This window comes from Calidris pugnax, unplaced genomic scaffold, assembly GCF_001431845.1.
Source record: "Calidris pugnax isolate Ruff unplaced genomic scaffold, ASM143184v1 scaffold74, whole genome shotgun sequence".
Taxonomy (NCBI): domain Eukaryota; kingdom Metazoa; phylum Chordata; class Aves; order Charadriiformes; family Scolopacidae; genus Calidris; species Calidris pugnax.
The window spans coordinates 751,359-770,844 of record NW_015090790.1 but is presented as its reverse complement, the minus strand read 5'-3'; the positions used below and the strand labels follow the sequence as shown (position 1 = coordinate 770,844).

General features: G+C 42.8%; 1 protein-coding gene across 1 annotated transcript in view; it reads right to left on the bottom strand.

Moving 5' to 3' along the window:
* The window catches only part of MNAT1 (MNAT CDK-activating kinase assembly factor 1), a 127,225-nt gene that overhangs the window by 22,277 nt on the left and 85,462 nt on the right, over positions 1-19,486 (bottom strand). The window contains exon 7 of the mRNA XM_014966594.1: positions 13,967-14,088. Coding sequence (XP_014822080.1) covers positions 13,967-14,088 — 122 coding nt within the window. The remainder of the gene's footprint in view (positions 1-13,966; positions 14,089-19,486) is intronic.

Sequence of the window (19,486 nt, the reverse complement as noted above, 5' to 3'; positions counted from 1 at the left end):
ATTTTCCCCCCCCCCCCCCCCCATAGTTATTCTGAGACTATCCAAACCTTTCACCAGAAGAAAACACAAAATTTTTGGACACAGCTCAGTAAGAGAAAATATAATCAATGATTTTACATGTGGTTTGGAGAAAAGGGGGGGAGTAAAGAAGGTGAAGGGACTCAGGGAGCACACATGCTTATTTAGATGTCTTTTTCCTAGAAATATCGCTAAATTTAGCATGCCTTCTGAACCTTTTCTGTTTATTTTAACTGTTTTATTTTTTTTAGCATCAGAAGTATTTTAAAGCCTGTCTTTTATTTGTATTTCTTGCTTTTCGTATTGTTTTTGCTTTCTTAAGGAAACTGGCAGCTGAAATGCTGTTCTAAAAACAAGTCACAAACATTTAGCATTGTTGCCATTTCAAACAGTAGACTCAGCTGAAACTGTGGTGTGGCCAGATGATGCTGTTTCAGCTGTTGGAGCCCTCAAAAAGGGCAAAAAATGCTGAATAAAACCAAAATATAAGTCATGAGTCAACAAAAACTCTGGGATTTGTTGCAAATAACCATCCTTCAAAGCAGCCCAGAAGAGAGGGTGTGCTGTTCTTTGGAACCACCAGCAGCCTGCATTCTCACCTCCACCCAGCCATTCCAGCTTGCATGGTCCTCTCTAAGTGGCCAGTACTTCCCAGGCCCTAATGGTGATATTTCAAAACAGATAATCCCCATTTTGCAAATAACAAACCAAAACACTAGTGGGGGAAAAAAGGAGAAAAAATAAAAGAGGAAGAAAAAATTAAAATAATAATCGAAGGGCAGGCCTGTAAGGAGTGTAGATGTTTAACTGCCATAGATTTTGGAAATTTGACCTTCCTAGCCTTCCCAAGCTCACCCAAAATCAGCAGCATAGTGGGGAAACCAGCTCCCTGTCTGGAGACCTAGACTAGAGCTCTCCTGTCACCCCTCAGCGGGGCTGCTGGGCAGATGCTGACACCTCCATTAAACTCCATCCCTGCTCCACTACTCCCGTGGAACAAGAGGTGCACACACACGTGAGGAAGAGTTGAAACAGACCCATACACGAGCACTGAAATCTCAGAAATCTCATGTATTTGCAATCCTCAGTCACAAAGTATTTTTCTAAAAGGATAAAAATAGCATTAAAAGAAAAGACACTGATTTTCTTTCCTTTTCTGATCTTAAATTCTCAGGGTAGTTGGCCTGTAAAACCTGCTACTGTAGGACATATGGGCAGTTAACCCCAGCAGACAGCTCTAGGTGCTTTTTTCAGAATTTCTGGATTGAAATACAGGAAAGTCAACAAGCAGCCAGTAGCTCCCAGGAAAGCCAAATACCTATGAAGTTGGCCGAGCTATCACCCCGATGAAGAGCCTGCAGCACTAGCGCTGCTTCACTGCTGCGGCTCTCCGTCACAGAGGTAGCCACGTTCCTCTGCTCCATCTGCAAACACCCCTGGGCCATGCCCATGAGGCACTCCTCAACCATATGGAAGTGCCCGGGAGCACACAGGGCTCACTCACTGTGTTGCAATCCAAAAGAAAGTAGTATCCACACTTGCTGCCTAAGGGGAGGAACCTTAAAGGCATTTCTGTAGGCCTAAACCTATTCCCACTGAGTCACAGAATCCCATGGGGTTGGAAGAGACCTCTGGAGATCATCTAGTCCAACCCCCTGCCAAAGCAGGGCCACCCAGAGCAGGTCCCACAGGAACCTGTCCAGGCGGGTTTCAATGTCTACAGAGAAGGAGAGAGACTCCACCTCCACCCTGGGCAGCCTCTGCCAGGGCTCTGCCACCCTCACAGGAAAGAAGTTCCTCCTCATGTGTATGTGGAACTTCTTAGATTCCAGTTTGTGCCCATTTCCTCTTGTCCTGTCCCTATGCACCGGTCCGGTCATCTTGACACCCTTCCTTGAAGTATTTATAAGCATTGATCAGATCCCCCTCAGCCTTCTCTTCTCCAGACTAAAAAGACCCAAGTCTGGTCACCCCCAACCTGTACTGAAGCTACTACAAATCCCCTCTGCCAGGAATGGGAGCAGAACTGAACCTATGTTGAGGTTTTTTTTTATTTTTGGGTCTCGTGTCAAAACTAGAGTCAGAAACAGGCCAGGGAATGCATGAACTTCCTACAGCTCTCAGGAGAAGGCAGGGAAGGAGCGTGGTGGCATTACCTGCAAGAACACATGAAAATAGTGAGAAGGGCAGTTGCACTGAATTATCATTGCTGTCATCTCCAGGGTCAGGACCAGCGTTAGGCCACTAGTGATTGCTCCATATGTTTGTGGAATTGGACACCACCCGTTTTATATGTTCTTCTGCTGGCCCACGCTTTTCCAAGCACATTTAAGGGCCAGATAAATTGAGTGAATACAGCAGAACTAAAAAGTCTATAAATCACTCCTGGGTGAGCGAGAATGACAGAGAAGTTTCACAGAAATAGTAACTTCAGTGCCTGCTCTTAGACAAAAGCCAAAAGATCAAGAAGAAGGATCCCATGACCTGGGCTGCTCAAGGCAGAGATCCACTCATTCACAGCAGGCTCTTGAAAGGAAAGAAACTCCTCCTATTGTATTCACACCTTCCCAACAATACCTGCTTCTCTTCTGGTGAGAAAAAAAAGCAGGATGCACCTACACCATGGAACAAGGAGAAAAAAGAGAAAAAAAAAGAAAGGAAAAAAAAGAAGGAAAAAAAAAGGCAAGATTTTCTTTCCATATTTCAGATTGTTTGCAGACTCTGTATCTGTGAGACTTTTCATTCCAAAATTAACTGTGTGCTGAAGAGATTCTGGAACAGCAGAGGCTTTATGCTTCCAAGTTTTGAGATGACCTTAGAGTGCAGATCTCCTCTCTCGGTTCTGGAATACTTTCTGACAATTAACAGAACAAATGACCACAGAGCAAGAAGTCTGCCCAATCCATCAGGCCCTAAATGTGAAAAGAAGAGGAGAGACGTAACCTTCTAACGACAGGAAGGGGAGAAGAGGTGTAGGTTTTTTTGGCTTTATTCGTGAGCATTTCCTCATGAATTCTGGAAGAGAAGCAGGAAATAAAGACAGCAGCCAAAACTCCCCTTCGCCGTCTTTTTAAGGGAGAACAAGACAAATGCAGCAGTAGCAAATATGGAAAATACACAAGTAACTTTGACTATGCAAGGCAGATGCTACCCCGGCACACAGAATTGGCATAAAATCATGGTTTAGAGGTTGTTTGGGAAATTCTTAATAAATATTAAAAACACGAGTACGCTGATATCTGCATTTTTTCCAAATTGATGGAAGAATTAAAGCACAGGTTGATGCTCTTGAGAACAGAGGAGCCAGTAAGATTCCCAGGTTTAAGGGAAAGAACAAAGAGATGGGAGAAACTACCTCCTATCTTGAATCTCTACTAATGCCTACAGACTCCAGAGAAGAGCATCTGCATTGGAGCCAGGACCACACCACCTTTTCTGTCCTTCCAGAAAGGCTCATCTGACTTCTTGTAATTAAAGAGCAGAGGTGACTGGACACACGCCTGGTGGACCAATGCCAGCAACAGCCAAGATATGGGACCTCCTCTTTCTACAGGGTTTGCCCTCTTTTCCTTTCTCCTCATCACAGGCATATGCATTGCTACTCTCCAGCCTACAAGGACAGAGGAGAAGGGGAAAAAAAAGAGACCACTTTGTTTTCAACAGAAGGTAATCCTCGTGCTGTGAAGTTACACAGAGGAATAGCTGAGAGCAAGTAAGGAACCACCACATGAAATCAGGAGGGCATTAAGAGTGTAGAGAACGTGCTCACCTCGAGCAGCATCTTAGAAGGAACACCCCTCTCCATCAGGAGAGCAGCTGACTGGATCCCTCAGCAAAAAACTTATCCCTGCAACAAATCTGGATTGATGGGTCATTAAAAAGCATGGCTAAAATGGACCTTTTTTTTTGGTAGAAATATTTTAAATATAGAAAAACACAACCACTTCCAGTACGAAAGTAAGCAAGTATGTAGCAAGTGTATTACATCAACTTAAATAATAAATCTAACCCGCTAATATTTTCAACACCATACTTTGTTCTCACACTTTTGAGTTACTCTAACACTATTTTTAAACAAATCCTTTCACCGAAGAAAACATCAATAGATCAAGACAATTTTTTAAACTAATGAGTTTCCTCTTCTGCAAAGCAATTATTTTAAGTACTGAAATTTTAAGTACTGAAGAGGTTTCCACAGCACCCTCCACTTCCCAATGACAAATATCAGCAATAGCTGGATTTAAAACAGACAAACTGGAAACCCCACATCAGCAGCGTCTGACTCAAGGAAAAACATTCAATATTTTCAAGCAGAAGAACTGAAAAAACTTACTCTTACCGAAAGAAAAAAAGTATGTACGCACACCTGCTGTTCTATCAATCTAAGCAGGAAACCATTTCACTGTTGCATCATAAGTAGAAGAAAAGTGCTTATTAAAACATTAATCACAGTCCATTATATTCTGACTCCAAGCCAGAAGTTCTCATTACATCACTGAAAATATCTATTAACCAAAACCTGATTCTGACGAGTTACAGAAGTGTAGTGTTTAGGATTTAGTAATGTAAAAGTCAGTTTTAGAAGAACAGTTACACAATTGATTTTGCAGTGGCAAGCAAGTATAATTAATTGTTTTTGTGACATTTATTACTGCAATGGGGTTGATTTAACTGGTGTTTCTACTGTAAAATTATTCAAAAATTATTTCAAACTTCATCTACTTTTATTAAACACATTTATTGTGAAGGTATTTAATACCTGGGGCTGGCTAAACAATTTTAAAACGTGCTGGGTATACTAGTACATGTAAAACTGTATTGTCTTGTGTAAATGTGGGCCTTGTTTAGAACTACGTCTTACAGGAAATTATGCCAAATGAAAACCATCTCCCCTTCTCCTCTCCCACTGGAAAGGATTTATGTTTTTACATTTAATACCAGTTAGGTAAAGAAACAGAAATACGGTGGCATTACCCCTCAAGCCTGAGCAATAGCTCATCTGTGAAGTCTGATTACGCTCAGACCCCTATTTTGTTTTTAGAAATGTGGCCCAACTGGAATACCTTGATTTGGGAGAGAGCGAAGCGAACAACTCAATCCTTTCTGGAAGCCTGGCACGACATGGCTTGTTTACCTAGAACGGTTTTCAACTACCTATTAGCAAGGCTTTAAAACCAAAAGTCACGAAAATCGGATCCTAAATGTGCGTATTATTATAATCTCCAGCCAAACAACGTAACCGCAAGTACTCTCCTCAACCCCCTGTAAGCAGCCCCACTAAAAAATAAAAACAACCAAAAAAAAAAAAAACAACAACGAAAATGTCAAGGCTGTAGAGCAGGATAGGAAATGCATACTACATCCCTAATCCAAGGGAGGAGAAAAGAAAGGGCTTATTTTAAAAAATGCTGAATTTATCATCGCCTCTGTTGGTGTTTAGTGTCACCTATCTTCATGGGACCACTGCTGGTTCAGGGACCAGTCCTCCCCTTCTCAGCCCGAGTGGGTGCTGCCGCAGGTTCTCTGTGTGTAGGTAACACAGGTTTACTGGCCTCGCCATGGGGTGTACTGGCCTTGCTGGGGGGTATACTGGCCTCACCGTGGGGTGTACTGGCCTTGCCAAGCGCGAGGTACCCCATCAACATCTCCAGCACCCTTACTGGGGGTGACAAGCAAGCGTTAACATCTCAATCCTGTGATACTGAGGTTAATCTGAAATGAAAGAAGGGGATGCTTATAAATGACTAATATTTAGAGAATTCATTGATTATACCTCCGTCCTGCAAATGCTGGCATTTGAGAGACTCATTTTGTTGTGAAGCACCTTGTGTCGTTAGTGTTCATGACGATAAAAGGAGTCCAGAACACACAAAGGGACTTTTAGGGTCCCCCTCCATATCCAACCGCTCCGTTTCACGCAGCAACCAGTGAACAGATGCAGAAACTGCTGGGATGCAGGGAGGTGTAAACTCCAATTCTTGTGGGTTCTCTAGTTACACTTTTCCAAAGAGTTCCTCCAGTGCGATCTAATCTGGGGGACATCAGGGTTATCAAAAATAAGAACACAGAGACTACCAGCCCAACCCTTAAAAATCTTGTCATCCATCGTATCAGGTGTGAGATCAGTTACACACAGAAGAACAGATTTATGAATGGAATTACTGATTTTGGCAAATAGCATTCTCCTCTGGGAAGACATAGGAGATAGGACAAGGGGAAAAGGCCTCAAGTTGCACCAGGGGAGGTTTAGATTGGATATTAGGAAAAAGTTCTTCATGGAGAGGGTTATCCAGCATTGGAATGGGCTGCCCAGGGAAGGGGTTGAGGCACCATCCCTGGAGGTGTTCAAAAGACAGGTTGACATGGTCCTCAAGAATATGGTTTAGTGATTTTTTTCATTGCTTATTTCTTATTTATTTTTTTGTCAGAGTTAGGTTGATGGTTGGACTAGATGATCTTTAAGGTCTCTTACAACCTAGATGATTGATTCTATGATTCTATGACATCCCTCACTCCCACCACCCAGCGCTCTCCAGAGAAGCTTTAAACATTGCTGACTCCTGATCGCTGTGAAAAATACTACTCATCAGAATAAAGCTGCAACAAAGCTACCTGAAGGGGGTTAAAGAACCACAAGCAACAAGTTGAAAAGCTGCATAAAGCTTCAAGCAAGACTCCCCCATGCTTCTCTCTGCCCTTTCAGGAAACTTTTAATTCACTTTTTCAGTCATTTGATACCTGAACATGCAACTTTGATTTGGAAGGCTGCTTTACAGCTATGTTTATCACTGTCAGAGTCAAGAAGGTCCATCATTTCTGGCTTTATTTTCCCTTTAGTGGTCTTTTTTGCAGGCCGTCCCACTCGCTCAAACTATTTTCACTGTATGTAACTCCCCCTTCTTGAAACAAACGTGGAATGTTCCAGGAAGCCTCTCTTGCTTCCTCTTTTTTAGGCTTCCTACTTACATTTTTATTAAAATGGATTTTTACAAATGTCTTAGAGGTCCAATTCAAAGCAGGATTCTCCTCGCCTTTCTACTTCAAGTACATCTGAGACTAAATAATTAATTTAAAAGATTACTCTATCCAAACAGACTCTTCAGAAAACCATGACAGGGCTTGCCTAGACTGCCCCAGAGCAACTCCTCGTCATGACCTATCTCCGCCGTTCTTATGGCCAAGTACAAACCAGGAGTGATGCTCAGATGTTGATCAAGAGGAGAAGCTCCTTCTCTCAGCAGTGGTCCTCGGTGAGCTCCCACGTTCTGTAGGGTTATCAACGGAGAGGCTTTGCTCCCCAATGCTAAGGGGTTCCTGCCTCTCTCACTATCGCCAGGCTTAAAGAAAGCATTTTGGTGCTCTGTCCTGGGAAGAACTACAAAAGCTGAGGACTCTGATGCCCTTCTGTTGCTGAAGAGAAAAGCAGGAAAGATCACCACTGCACATGCAAAATGGATCGTTTTTCTCATGGCAACTACACAACTCCCAGTGCAATTATCCATATGGCTGAGGAGTCGCAGAAAGACTCAAAAAGGACAATATGATGCAGTGCAGAAGCAAGGGGAAAAAAAAGAAAACATCACAAAAACCACTGACCTCAAACTTACCACATAATTTCAAAGAAGCAGCAGAAGACCCAAAATCTAACTTCTACCAAAATTATATTTTTCTAAGCTGATGGAGGACAACTGAGGAGTAAAGTCTGTGGACATACAGAGTCACCGGAGAACCACACATCAATAGTGGTATCAATGCAGGGCATGAAGGGAAGGATAAAAACTAGGAAGGGCTTTCAATACCAGATAAGAAATATCACAGATCATGGGACATTTCTAAGTGGCTGTTGTTTTATTTTTTTAATTTGGCTTTGAAATTAAGAAAATAAGGCATTTGGCCCACATGCCTCCTGCCACGTTAGACTCCATCAGCAGCCAGCTCTGCTGACACCATCGGCTGCCCCTCACAGCCTCTGCACCTGCAGAGACAGCTCAGGATTTGTCTCCTACCAACTCTCAATAATAAAGCCAATATTACCATCCTGATTTTTTGAAGCAATTTTAAATATTCACCGGTTAATCCCGCAGTACAGTTTGCCAGGCAATTCTCCTCTCCTTATGCTAAGACTCTGAATATTTTTTTTTCTTCATATTATATGTATTTTAATAAAGGCATGATTTAGTATTCTGCAAGCCCACACTACAAAAAGACTATTCTGGAATAAATGGTATAATTACATTTCCTACAGCGACCTTGTAATCTCTTGAGTATTTATTCTAGACTAAACAGCCTTACTCAGCTGCCCAGTGTCTGATTGTCGATGAAAGAAGCTTGTTTGACAACTGCTTCGAGCAGAAACATATTTTTTCCATGATTGCACCAAGAAGTAAAAAAACATTACCAGACCAGTATGAGTACAGAGACTCATGTTAGATCGATGAGTTAATTTTGAAGCCAAACGCCAACAAAAACAATTACTATGGACATTCTGCTGTCAGGGCCAGCTTTTGAGGTTAATTTAGTGGTACATATACAACTACAGCCAACTTTACATATAAGAAACTACACGGTGTATGCAGGCTTCCTTCTTTGTTTCTTTATATGTTTTCCATATTCTCTGCTTTTATAACTCTCCTGAGACCTTTTACAGTTACAGAACCCACACTATACCCACAGGTGGGAGGGCAGGAAGCAAAACTCTCCGTTTCATAAGCAGTCCACTTTTAATATATTCAATTGCTAACGACCTTGACAGAAGAGCTCCATGCAAAACACCATATACTACAGGGTGTCGTTTGAAATGTTCGTAGACGTTTTTGCCAGAAAGCTGATTTCTTAAACAGTAAGATTTCAGACTTACTAGAGGCTGCGCTCCTTTCCTCGATTTCCACTCAGTTGGAAAAACTGGTGCTAATCTACCTCTTCTATATTAAATTTGCGTCCTTCTAAAAACCTACAATGAAAGTTCTATAGTACGCTAACCGATTTCTATAGTACACTAAAGCAATAGTTTCTACATCTAGAAGATGTAGAAATAGTTCCTATGAGTTTTTACATCAAAGCAAATTAAGACAGTTTACACACAGGTCTGTTTCCTCGTTCCATCCTCTCTTGGAAGACAGCACACTTCACCATATTCACTATATAATTCCCAAATAATGCACCCACCTAGTACTTCTGTTGCCATTCAAAGGTTTTTATTCAATTGGTCGTGATAAAATGAGAAAAAAACGCTTCACTTTAAAAGGCTGCATGCAAACGGAGCCGTGTCTTCAAAGCAATAATGAATTCCTACTTGATAATTCTCATTCATCAGGTGCCTGATTGGAAATGCCCTGCAGCCAGCAGAAATCCTTCTGTGGAGATCAGGCTCTGCAGCAGGAGACACTGGGAAATTCAGACCATATGCCTTGGTAGCCAAGAGAATTCTGGCAAGGCGGCGTGCAGCCCTCTCCACATGCTCTCCAAAGCAAGACAAACTTCCCTTGCTCTTGCTCAATCTGTTGACTCTGACTACTGAGCTCACTGAGAAACTATATTCTATTCAAAGGAGCAGAATGAATTGAGTGTTCAAAAGCAATTGGCCAAAGCAGATCAAATATGCCCTTAATTCACGGCGTTTTCATTGTCCGAGATTCAAGAAATATCTGCACACCCCAATGACCAAGAGAGCAGAAGTGAAAAATCACCTGCTACAACTTTGAAAGCCCAGTGGTTCCTACCACCCATTCAAAACCAACTCCCAGTTATTTCCCTGTCTTGAACCTAACACGGACACTGACAGGATTTTCACAAAAACTAATCCAGCCAAAGACCCGATCAACTATGGTTTAAGAAGAGTTTGGAGAGCATCCTTACTATTGCCTCACTTGAACAAAAAAAATATCATCAGTATGATTGACAGCAAAGAAGTTACACGAGTCATTTCTAGATTAACTGCCAGAAGTCCACATGTGTTTCAAATTACACTACAACACCGTACCAGAAAGAAATATGCAGAAATTTTCCACTTGAAATGAAGGTTAAAATTTAAACACTAGCAAAACTCTAACAGATACACAATCCAACCTCCTCATCTTAATTAGAAATTAAAAATGACTGAGCTGTCCTACACTGGGGAAAAAAAAAGGTATGAAACAAGGCAATTTGTTATAAAAAGCACAGTGGGCTAAACCACATTTGTTATACGTACAGACTTCCACAGCACTCTGCTGTACTATTTATCCTCAACTCTTAAAATGACATTTTGCTTAGGTTTAACTCTTAAATTATCAAGGTATATTACCTATTTCCATTAGATTAGTGTTTCCCATTGAATTTTATTTTTGCATCATATTTAAACAAAGCACTGATTAGCTGCAGTGCTCCTAACAGTGTGGTTATACATGAAAACAAATTGATAGATCAAAGGGAATTCACATTCTTCCCTAAAGAAAAGCAAAGATTTTTGGAGCAATCTTGATTTTTTTTTATACACCCCTGTATATATTCAGGATGTATCTCTCCAGACAAACTTACTTAAGGAGGCAAACAGAATTTGATTTTAATCAGCCCAGGCTTGACTTGATTACAAGGTCTGCACAAAAGCTCTCTGTTAAGGCAGAGGATTTTTAAGAAACAAAACAGAAATTTTTAGTCTTACTTGTAAATGACATCTATTTGGCGAGAATGCTGAGACTAGAACTGGAGCAGTTTAAAGAGCAGAATCTCTTACAAGAGAGTGCTTCTAAACTTTAAGACGTGAAATTCACACATCTTTACCCAAAACGTTAATCACATAAGCAGATTTTCAATTTATAGTCAGTCAGTTTTGCGTAGCTTGTGTGTGGCTCTTCCCCAGCTGTAAATACTCGGTGTGAGAAGGTGGTGTTGCTGCTCCTGCCAGCCGTGCATACACACCATAAGTGCCAAAAATATCTTTACATTTTTCAGGCCCTCGAACAAACATAATTTTGATCCTTGGGGTTTGGTTTTGTTTTGTTTTTAATCAAACCAACACAACAAACATACATTTTTCAACCAACAAGCTAATTTCCATTCCCGTCCCGGTTTGGTTCTTTCCCTACTTGGCATGTCAGAGTTTGTTATATGTTTCATGTCTTTTGTTTTGCAGTAAGAAAAATCCAGAGCTCCAACCACACAAATTCAGTGTGCTCAGCTAAAACGTGGGGGGGAGGAGGAGGGAAGGACTTTTTTTGCCTCTCTTGGAAAACCTCAAAGTAAAGTAATTTCAGTGAGTGCCCGAGCATCCAGCCCCTCATGCTCTCCCTCTCTCTCAACCACACACTTTCTCTCCCCAAAAGCAGACCATGCAGCCTTGCCATGACTTCAGTTCAACAGATTTGGACCCCATTTGAACTAAAAGATGACACTCCCCACTTTAGCCAAACTACACCACCCCAACCATTTCTGGTGACGGCAGAAGTACCGGTAGCATCTGGACAAGACAGGGCTCTCTACACGGGACTCCCATCAGCAGGTTGCCTTCAACTCCACCCAGAAACCAACAATTTCCTGATGCACATCACTGATCGCTTCAGTAAATTTTTTAATTACAAAAGAACCCTAACCAATGTTGTAGAGGGTCCCTTAAGAACTCTCCCTTTGTCTCGCTCTTTGCTAGAAGCCTTGCCAGCTGTCTCCCTCGTGCAGCGCTTTACTAGAAAGAAAAGCAACGCTGATGCTGAAACCTAAAGAGAGTCTCAAAAAGTTAAAATCTGAATACTCAGAAAGCCCATTCTACTGGATGTTTTGAAGACAATCAACTGTACCTTAAAAAAAAAAAAAAAAAAAAAGTCAATAAATCATGCTACCAGGAGTGAATTAAAAGTCTCAGCCTGGCAGTGTCTTCGCAATGACTCTGGCTCCAGCAACTCAGAGGATAACAGCCAGCCAGAACATTTGCGGGAACTATTTAGCAGCAATAAAGACCCAGACTGCAAAATTATTTACAAGAACATGAAAAAAGAAGGAAAAACAAACAAACAAAAATAAACTTAGAGTCAACCTGTCCTTGCATGAGCCCGAACGAACAGAAAACTAAAAACCTTTAGCAGGAGGGGAGAAGGCGGTGCCCAGCTGCGTGCAGCTGCCTGAAAAAACCCGAAGCGAGGAGCGAGGCGCACTGGTGGAGCATCAGCAGCAGCAGGAGTTCATATAAACACAGAAACACAAACAGATAAACAAATAGCCTTGCATGGTTTAAGCTATTTCAGACACCCCATGGCACAGGGTTAGAGTTGTACCAGCTGGGAAGCCCCCAGCACCGGTATGTCTGGTTGAGAATGGCAAACAGCCTCAGGACTCAGAAGAACTCCTCTGGTGGGTACCACCAACCCATCCACACACCTCCCCTTGTCCCACAGCCACTCTGAGCAATTTCATCACCTCCAGAGCTGAGCCCTTCATGCTTGGAGGGGTAAGATGACAACGTGTGTCTAAGTGTCTCCAAGGAAAGGCTGTGAGTGCTGTTTGCAAACCCTGCCCCAACCATGATCGTGCACAGATGCGGTAACGCAGCCGCGGGATTTAAAGGATTTTGCTGTGCAAGGTGTTGGGTTGCCTTCAAACCAGCATCGGGTGGTTAGATGGGATGGACACACGTAGTCCTGCTGGATTCTAGACATCAGCACTCACCTTCCAGGGGCACAGTCGAAGGGATGGGGACTGGGAATCCTCCCGGCACAACTCATCTTTCCCCCCGCAAGCCTTTTCGTTTGTGATGAGGCTCAGGGCTGAGCTCCCCTCAAACTGGAGGTCCCTCACAGCTGTGCCTCATCCAAACAGGTGGTGAAGGCTCAGTCCGGCTCTGCCCAAGTTTAAACTGCTAATTAATATTTGGTCTCAGGAGCTTGGTATCAGATCATAAAAGTTAGAGGCATCAGGAGGACATGGAAACAATAAAAATAAAGCTAGCATTAATTCCAGAGAGCCTTGAATTTTCTTGAATTACTTTTATTATAATAATGATGATGATGATAATAATAGTAATAAAAATCTATCTAATTCTATCATTTTCTGGATGAGACACAATTTCTCCTGTGCCAGTGACCTAGATGGGGTTTCTGTTTGGATTTCAGTGGTCTCTGAAACTGCACACTAAAGTGTCTCAACTTTGTTCTGTGCTTTGTGGCTTCAGGTTTCCCATACTGCACAGGCAAACCTAAACTTTTCTTTTCTTTTTTTTTAAACTCTTTCTTGCCTTGCCAGTCCATGCGTTCATTCTGCCACGTAATCTTCCAGCCACTGTAAGTGCTGGTGACCTTGCAAGTCAGGCCATGATGGGTTGGGTGACACTCACTGCCCCAGCAGCTACCCATTTTCAGGTGGCTTTCGGCTCTGAACATATCCCTGGAGAGCAGACACGTCACTTTTTGGACTTCCCAGCCCCCACGACCCAGGTACAGAGCAGGCTCCCAAACCCTCTTGCAAACACGGCTGCGCTCCAAGCTGCTGGACCAGCCCTGCATTATATTTTTTGACCAAGTTAAGCTCTGTGCTTCATTTCTCACAAAGGCAGTTTGACTGTAGACAGCAGTCGACAAGTAAACCTACCCTTTTTCATGGCAAACAGCCCAACTTTAATATTTTTACTGGCTTACAGCTGGGTAAATTAAGCCCCAGATTTTTATTTATTTATTTTTTAATACCGTGCAACTGAAAATGAACAGCTACTTCACTACGGCTGCCAAGGACAACCTTAAAAACACTAATACAATCCAGTCCAGCTCTCAATAGATCTATAAAGGGTAAAGGACCAAAAATTTCAGCTTATCCACCCAAACAAAATGTTGGTTGAGCAGAAAGTCTAGTATTTCGTTAAGATTCTTAAAAAAAAAAAAAAAAAAGACCAAATCAAAAAAGATCCCTGCAAGCTGTGGCAAACTGAGGATGGGAACAGTCCTGGCTCTAATGCCATGAAATGGGAATTAAAACTTGCTGTGTTACTCACCCCAGCCTTCCCAGCATTTCAAGCTCTGGAACTTGTGGTCCATATGTCTCCACTTGCAGAGGCTGATACTCGTACAAAGCTTCCTCTAGCTTTTGAATGGGAGCTAGTGAAATATGCTGGCCCTGTTGAAAAGAAAAATAAAAATAGTGAAAGATTTCTACATGCTGGGTAAAGGTTTTGTTTTGCAAGATGCAATGCAAGAACAAGCTCACCCCCTTAACCTGGTCCAGACAATGACCATCCCATTAAGAACATATTGTCTACTGTATCACTTGTTTCTTCATGATTTAAATATTTTACTGGGATCTCCAGTTTGGAAGCAATTTTTCATTAGCTATAACTGTTTGGACAAGGTAGGAGGAAAGAGGGAAGTTTTATTGAAGGCAGGCTTACCATTACAGAGTGCAGCTGCTTTCAGTGTCACTAGTAAAATTGTTATTACGTAAAAATTTTGTTTATCAGAAGTAATATGAAACAAAGGTCTCTGAGCAGCCCTATTTGATTCCATAATCAATGATTTCCTGAAAGCCCTAATTAGAAAAGGAAGCCGCTTCCATTTCTCTCTGCAGGTTTTGTGAGCTCCCATATATAATGGCTCTCAAGAAGACTTTTACGGCTCAATACAATTAATTCATTCAGCAAATTCCCATTTGTTTCATAACTAAAAACACAGAAACGTAAAACTTTCATTCCAGATGACAGAATCACAGAATCATGTAGGCTTTCAAGACTTCCTTTACGCTTTTCAGGTTTATGGTACGCTGAGAAAGATATCTTTAGACTTGGTCTGCTCAGTCTTCAAATACAAATACACAATATCCACAAGAATAAAAAAAGTAAAGCTAGATTTCCTTACCATTTGTTATGAACTGCTAAAATCTTATATGTGTACAGTCATGCTGATTAATACACACATTAGTTAAATACATCAACCAATAGTGAGGACGTGACCAAGCTTTTTGGTTTTGTTTTCAAAAAGAAATTGTTCATATACAAGGAAAAAGATTTTTAATTTAAACTCACATGGAAAACCTGAACCACACAGACATCTGTAAACCCTGCAAAGATATTAAGGTCAAACTGGGGCATAACCTGCTGAATCACCTGCTCAATTGGTGATACCCAAGGTGTGCTATTCCCAAAAGAACACAAATTTACCAGCATTTACATTACATTTTCAGGTCTACACCACTAATTTTTGCATCTTCCATCTCGGTTTATACTTCTTGTATCTATTTTGTACAGAGGATGTATTCATCATCCTCCAGCAGAAGCAATTTTGTACCTTGACACTGACATAGACTCTTCTAAACAAGAAGATACACAATACAAAATGTAGAGAGTGAAACAAATAAGCACATATATACAGTCTCTGAAAGGCATTTTTGTGACCATTTTAGCAGTGTTTATAGAAAACATTTCAGACACTCACATTCTGTTGATACCACTGTATTGCAAACTGTCAAGCCACGTTTCTTATAATAAACTTGTACCACATCGTATATTGTAGAAGAGAAGAGAAAATGATCGTTCTTAAGACGTGACACTTAATTTCCCCAGGCTTTGGGAGGGACAGGGCTATTCCAGGCCGTGTGCCCCATGCCCCCTCTGTAGCCCGGAGCTGCCAGGGAAGGGGGCTGGGGTGTCCTGGTCCGGTGGGTGAGTGGTGGTACCATAATGGTGTTTGTACAGTCCTCTATCAGTGGTGGGGTTGAGGCCTCCTGGTTCATTGTTGCTGACTTAAACCAAACCACAACAGTCCGTTTTTGTCCTTTTTTGGTGCCCAAGGCGGGGTTCAAAGGGTTGAGATAACAACAGACCAGACTAGAGGATGCTAAACCGAATTTTTATATGCATTTATTGTATTAGTTAAATGGTCACTGGTCACCACGTTACTCTGTTTGTTCTCCAGGCTGTGTGATGTAAATCTCCACAGGGTTTATATGCTCCTTGTGATGCTGTTTGTCACCTCTGGGAGAGGGATCAGCATTATCGTCTTGCTGTCCTGTGTGATACCAACTTACGATACGATAGCATCACCGTCCAGATGGTTATGTTGAGGGGTTTATGGGGCATTGCCCACACCTTGGGCACCCTCTCTTGGAATTTACTAATAATCACACTCAATCAGTGGGGGAAGCAGGGCGGGGGATACTTTCCCCAGCTCTTTCACCTCCCTGTTCTCCTGCGGGCCAGGTAGGGCAACTTTTGAGAATTTTGAATACCCTTGGGATGTTCCAACCAGCCTTATTGCTTGTTTCCTGACTGTGTTTCGGTTCTTGATTAGGGTTTAGCAACTATTTAAGACTACCCCCCAGAGATCTGCCCCGAGGCTAGACAGTCATGGGTGGCACAGCATGCAGGACAATATGGCAGGTATCTAGAGAGCTTCTCACCTCCAATGGTCTGTGAATTCATCTCCAAACAACTACAGAACCCTGATAAAGTGGTAGAATATTTGAGAGGAAAATGCTGTGGCTGTTCCAGAGAGACACAACTTACTGCACTGTGCTGGGCCCTGGCCAGTATCTACCAAGCACTGCTCAATATTGTACAGCATCCCCAGGGGAAAGAGAGGGAAACCAGACTGACAGACACTGCGGCTGCTCCAACCCCTGGGGCAGGGACAACAGAACAGAAAAAGGAAATAAAAAAACAAACCTTCTTAAGGTGTGACACAATGAAAAAAAAAATCCAAATAAACCAATACTAGACTAAGGTAAAAAGCACAGGGCTTAACTTTCCTGAGGTTCATACAAGTGTGTTGTTTTTTTTAAATAAAAATCAAAATCACAGTGACCAGGCTAAACTGCAACCACACTGTTAAGAATAAATGGCGTATTAAAAACTTAAGTTCTGTGCATGGTCAACTCAGCTGTGTACATCCACACTGATGTTTCCTCTAAATGACTCATCACTGCATAACACTTGTACCTTTTCCGCCCATGGAGATGAGATGGGTGTCTTCACAGAGAAAATCTACATTAGTTACATGACTACCCTGTCCACCACAGACATGGCTTGGAGCCCTAAACTGGAAGGATACAAGATGTACTTTGCCAAAACACTGATAACAGTTTTCTCCCATGTGATCGACAGACAGCATTGATATCTGCTCCATCTGAACCTCCAGGCTACACACCAAAACCATGGAATCCTGACCTACAGGTGTAAGTGGCCCACTCTATACCTCTGGTTGTTTCGACACTCACAACTTGTTTACAAGCAGAGAGGATCTAGTACAAGATCTCACAGTCTCCTGAATTAGACACAAGACGTTGTGAATGAACTGACCAATCCAGATGAGTAATGAAGCTGGAATGCCACAAACATTTCCCAGTTCTAGCGTATTTTCTTCCATTTTCACTCAGGCCATATATATACAGTTAATATACACAGTATATATATGCAATAAATACAGTTGTCATGGAAACTTCTTGCCAAGAAGTTTCCATCTGATGAGTAAGACATTACAGACAACTGTTTGTTACCATCTGTGTGTGCAATGACCACGTCTTTTGTTTCTGTGTCAAATACAAACCACCTTCTGGTCAACCTTCTGCAACAGCAGATGCTGAAGGATGAAAGCCTGAAGACTGTGCTAGATTCTCTACCACCTTCTTCGAGATATGACAATGACTTGTATCTGGCTGACACTCCAGAGGGCTGTGCCACCATCCAGTGTGACCTGGACAGGCTGGAGAGCTGGGCAAAGAAGAACCTCATGAGGTTCAACAAGGGCAAATGTAGGGTCCTGCACCTGGGGAGGAAGAACCCCAGGCACCAATAGAAGTCAGGGGTGGACCTGCTGGAAAGTGCTTCTGAGGAGAAGGATCTGGGGGTCCTAGTGGACAGTAAACCTGTTCCTCTGTAACACGTGTCACACCACATGAGCTAAGGCCGATTTGACCTGCTGGATGTCATCTTCCCACAGCTGGAAACACTGCTCTAGAGAGGCAATGAGATCTACTACCTTCTCACTGGTTGCAGCAAAGGCACTATCATGGATGGAGGACTGCAGCAGCAAGGAGGTGTCCTGGAGGCTTCTTTTGCCGGAGGAGCCATCCTCTGCCCTGCCACTGCTGCACTCCAACCTCTCTCTCCTCTCCTCCTCCTCCACTTTCTTGCCCACAGGCAGGGGGGACCAGAGGCAGCCTCAACACAGTAGCCACGGCCTCTTGGTTGCCATCACGGCATGGTGACAGGGACAAGGCAGGGGCTTCAGGCCACTGAGAAACAGCCAGACATTTTGTCCCATCCTCCCTCCCAAGTCCCTATCACTCCAAGCTCTCACAAAACAGGAGGCCTGTGGCTGGAAAGGAGGGGTCTGGAGGATATGAGACATGGCCAAAATTAACAGATGTTGCTGCGTGACATTCTATGCTCGTTTGTTGATCTTTCACACAGTTTCGATTTTCTGCTGTGTTCTACGGTGCTCACAAAAATTAGCAGCAGCAGCAAAAAGACAGAGAGCACTGCGAGCTCTGCCAGAAGAGCCTTCTGCTTTCCCCTGCAGAAACCCAGCCTCACGGCTGCAAAAAGGCAGGAATTCAGGAAAGTTGTAGCATCATTGCTGTAGACTTTTTGTCTGCCCCCGGAGATGGGAAGCTCTGCACGGTGTAACGCCGTGTGCAACCCCAGCTCCCACTGCTGAGCAACCACCGACCCCCTTCAAGGAGAAACTAAAGGCTCCTAAGGTGGGACACGGGGTGGGAATTAACTAAAGAAGAGGGGAAAAAAAAAAACTTCAGTAGAAGGGGTAAGCTGATAATTAAATTTGTGGTTGAGGACAGTGACCTGTCTGAATTTGGAGCATGGATATTTTTTATTTTTTTTTTAGAGTTGCAGAAAATAGCTAAGAAAATTGAGGACTTAAGTCCTTGAGATGGATCTAGGCCGACGCCTATGGAAATATCAGCAGTAAGTGTGTACAACCTCATCTGGTGAGTGAAAAGTCTCAGTCTTTCCAAATCCAGAGCAATGTTATACCAGCCATAGAAAAGAAAATTCCATTTCAGGCAAAAATCAAAACCATGGTAAATATTTTGGGAAATCGCTTGTGTGCGGGGAAAAAAGGAGCAGCTCAGATTGCAGGAGCCACATCTCTGGAGGACATCACCAGAACAGCTGCTGGCTGTTACTGGAGTTGCCACTGCTGCGTTCCTAACACTTTTTTTTTTTAAGAAAGTGACTTCTGCGGACGCCAGCAAAGAGACATGAGAAGGTTCCTGACAAATGGATCACACTCATCACAAGCCTTTTTCACCACCCACTGTTTATGCCACTACAGACGCGTGTATCTGTCTGGGAACTCACTCACGGGAGGATGGGAGGAAAGTGTTTCGATTGTCGTCTTCTCCTTCTGGGGTTGCCAAGCCACCAGGGAAGGGATCCTGGTGGTCCTTCACTCTTAGATGAGCGAATCGGTAATGGCAAGGGAGCTGTGGGGAGGTCTGACTGTCAGCACTCCAGCTGTGTAAGTTACAGAGCCAGGATCTCTCTGTGCAGTACAGTATTGCA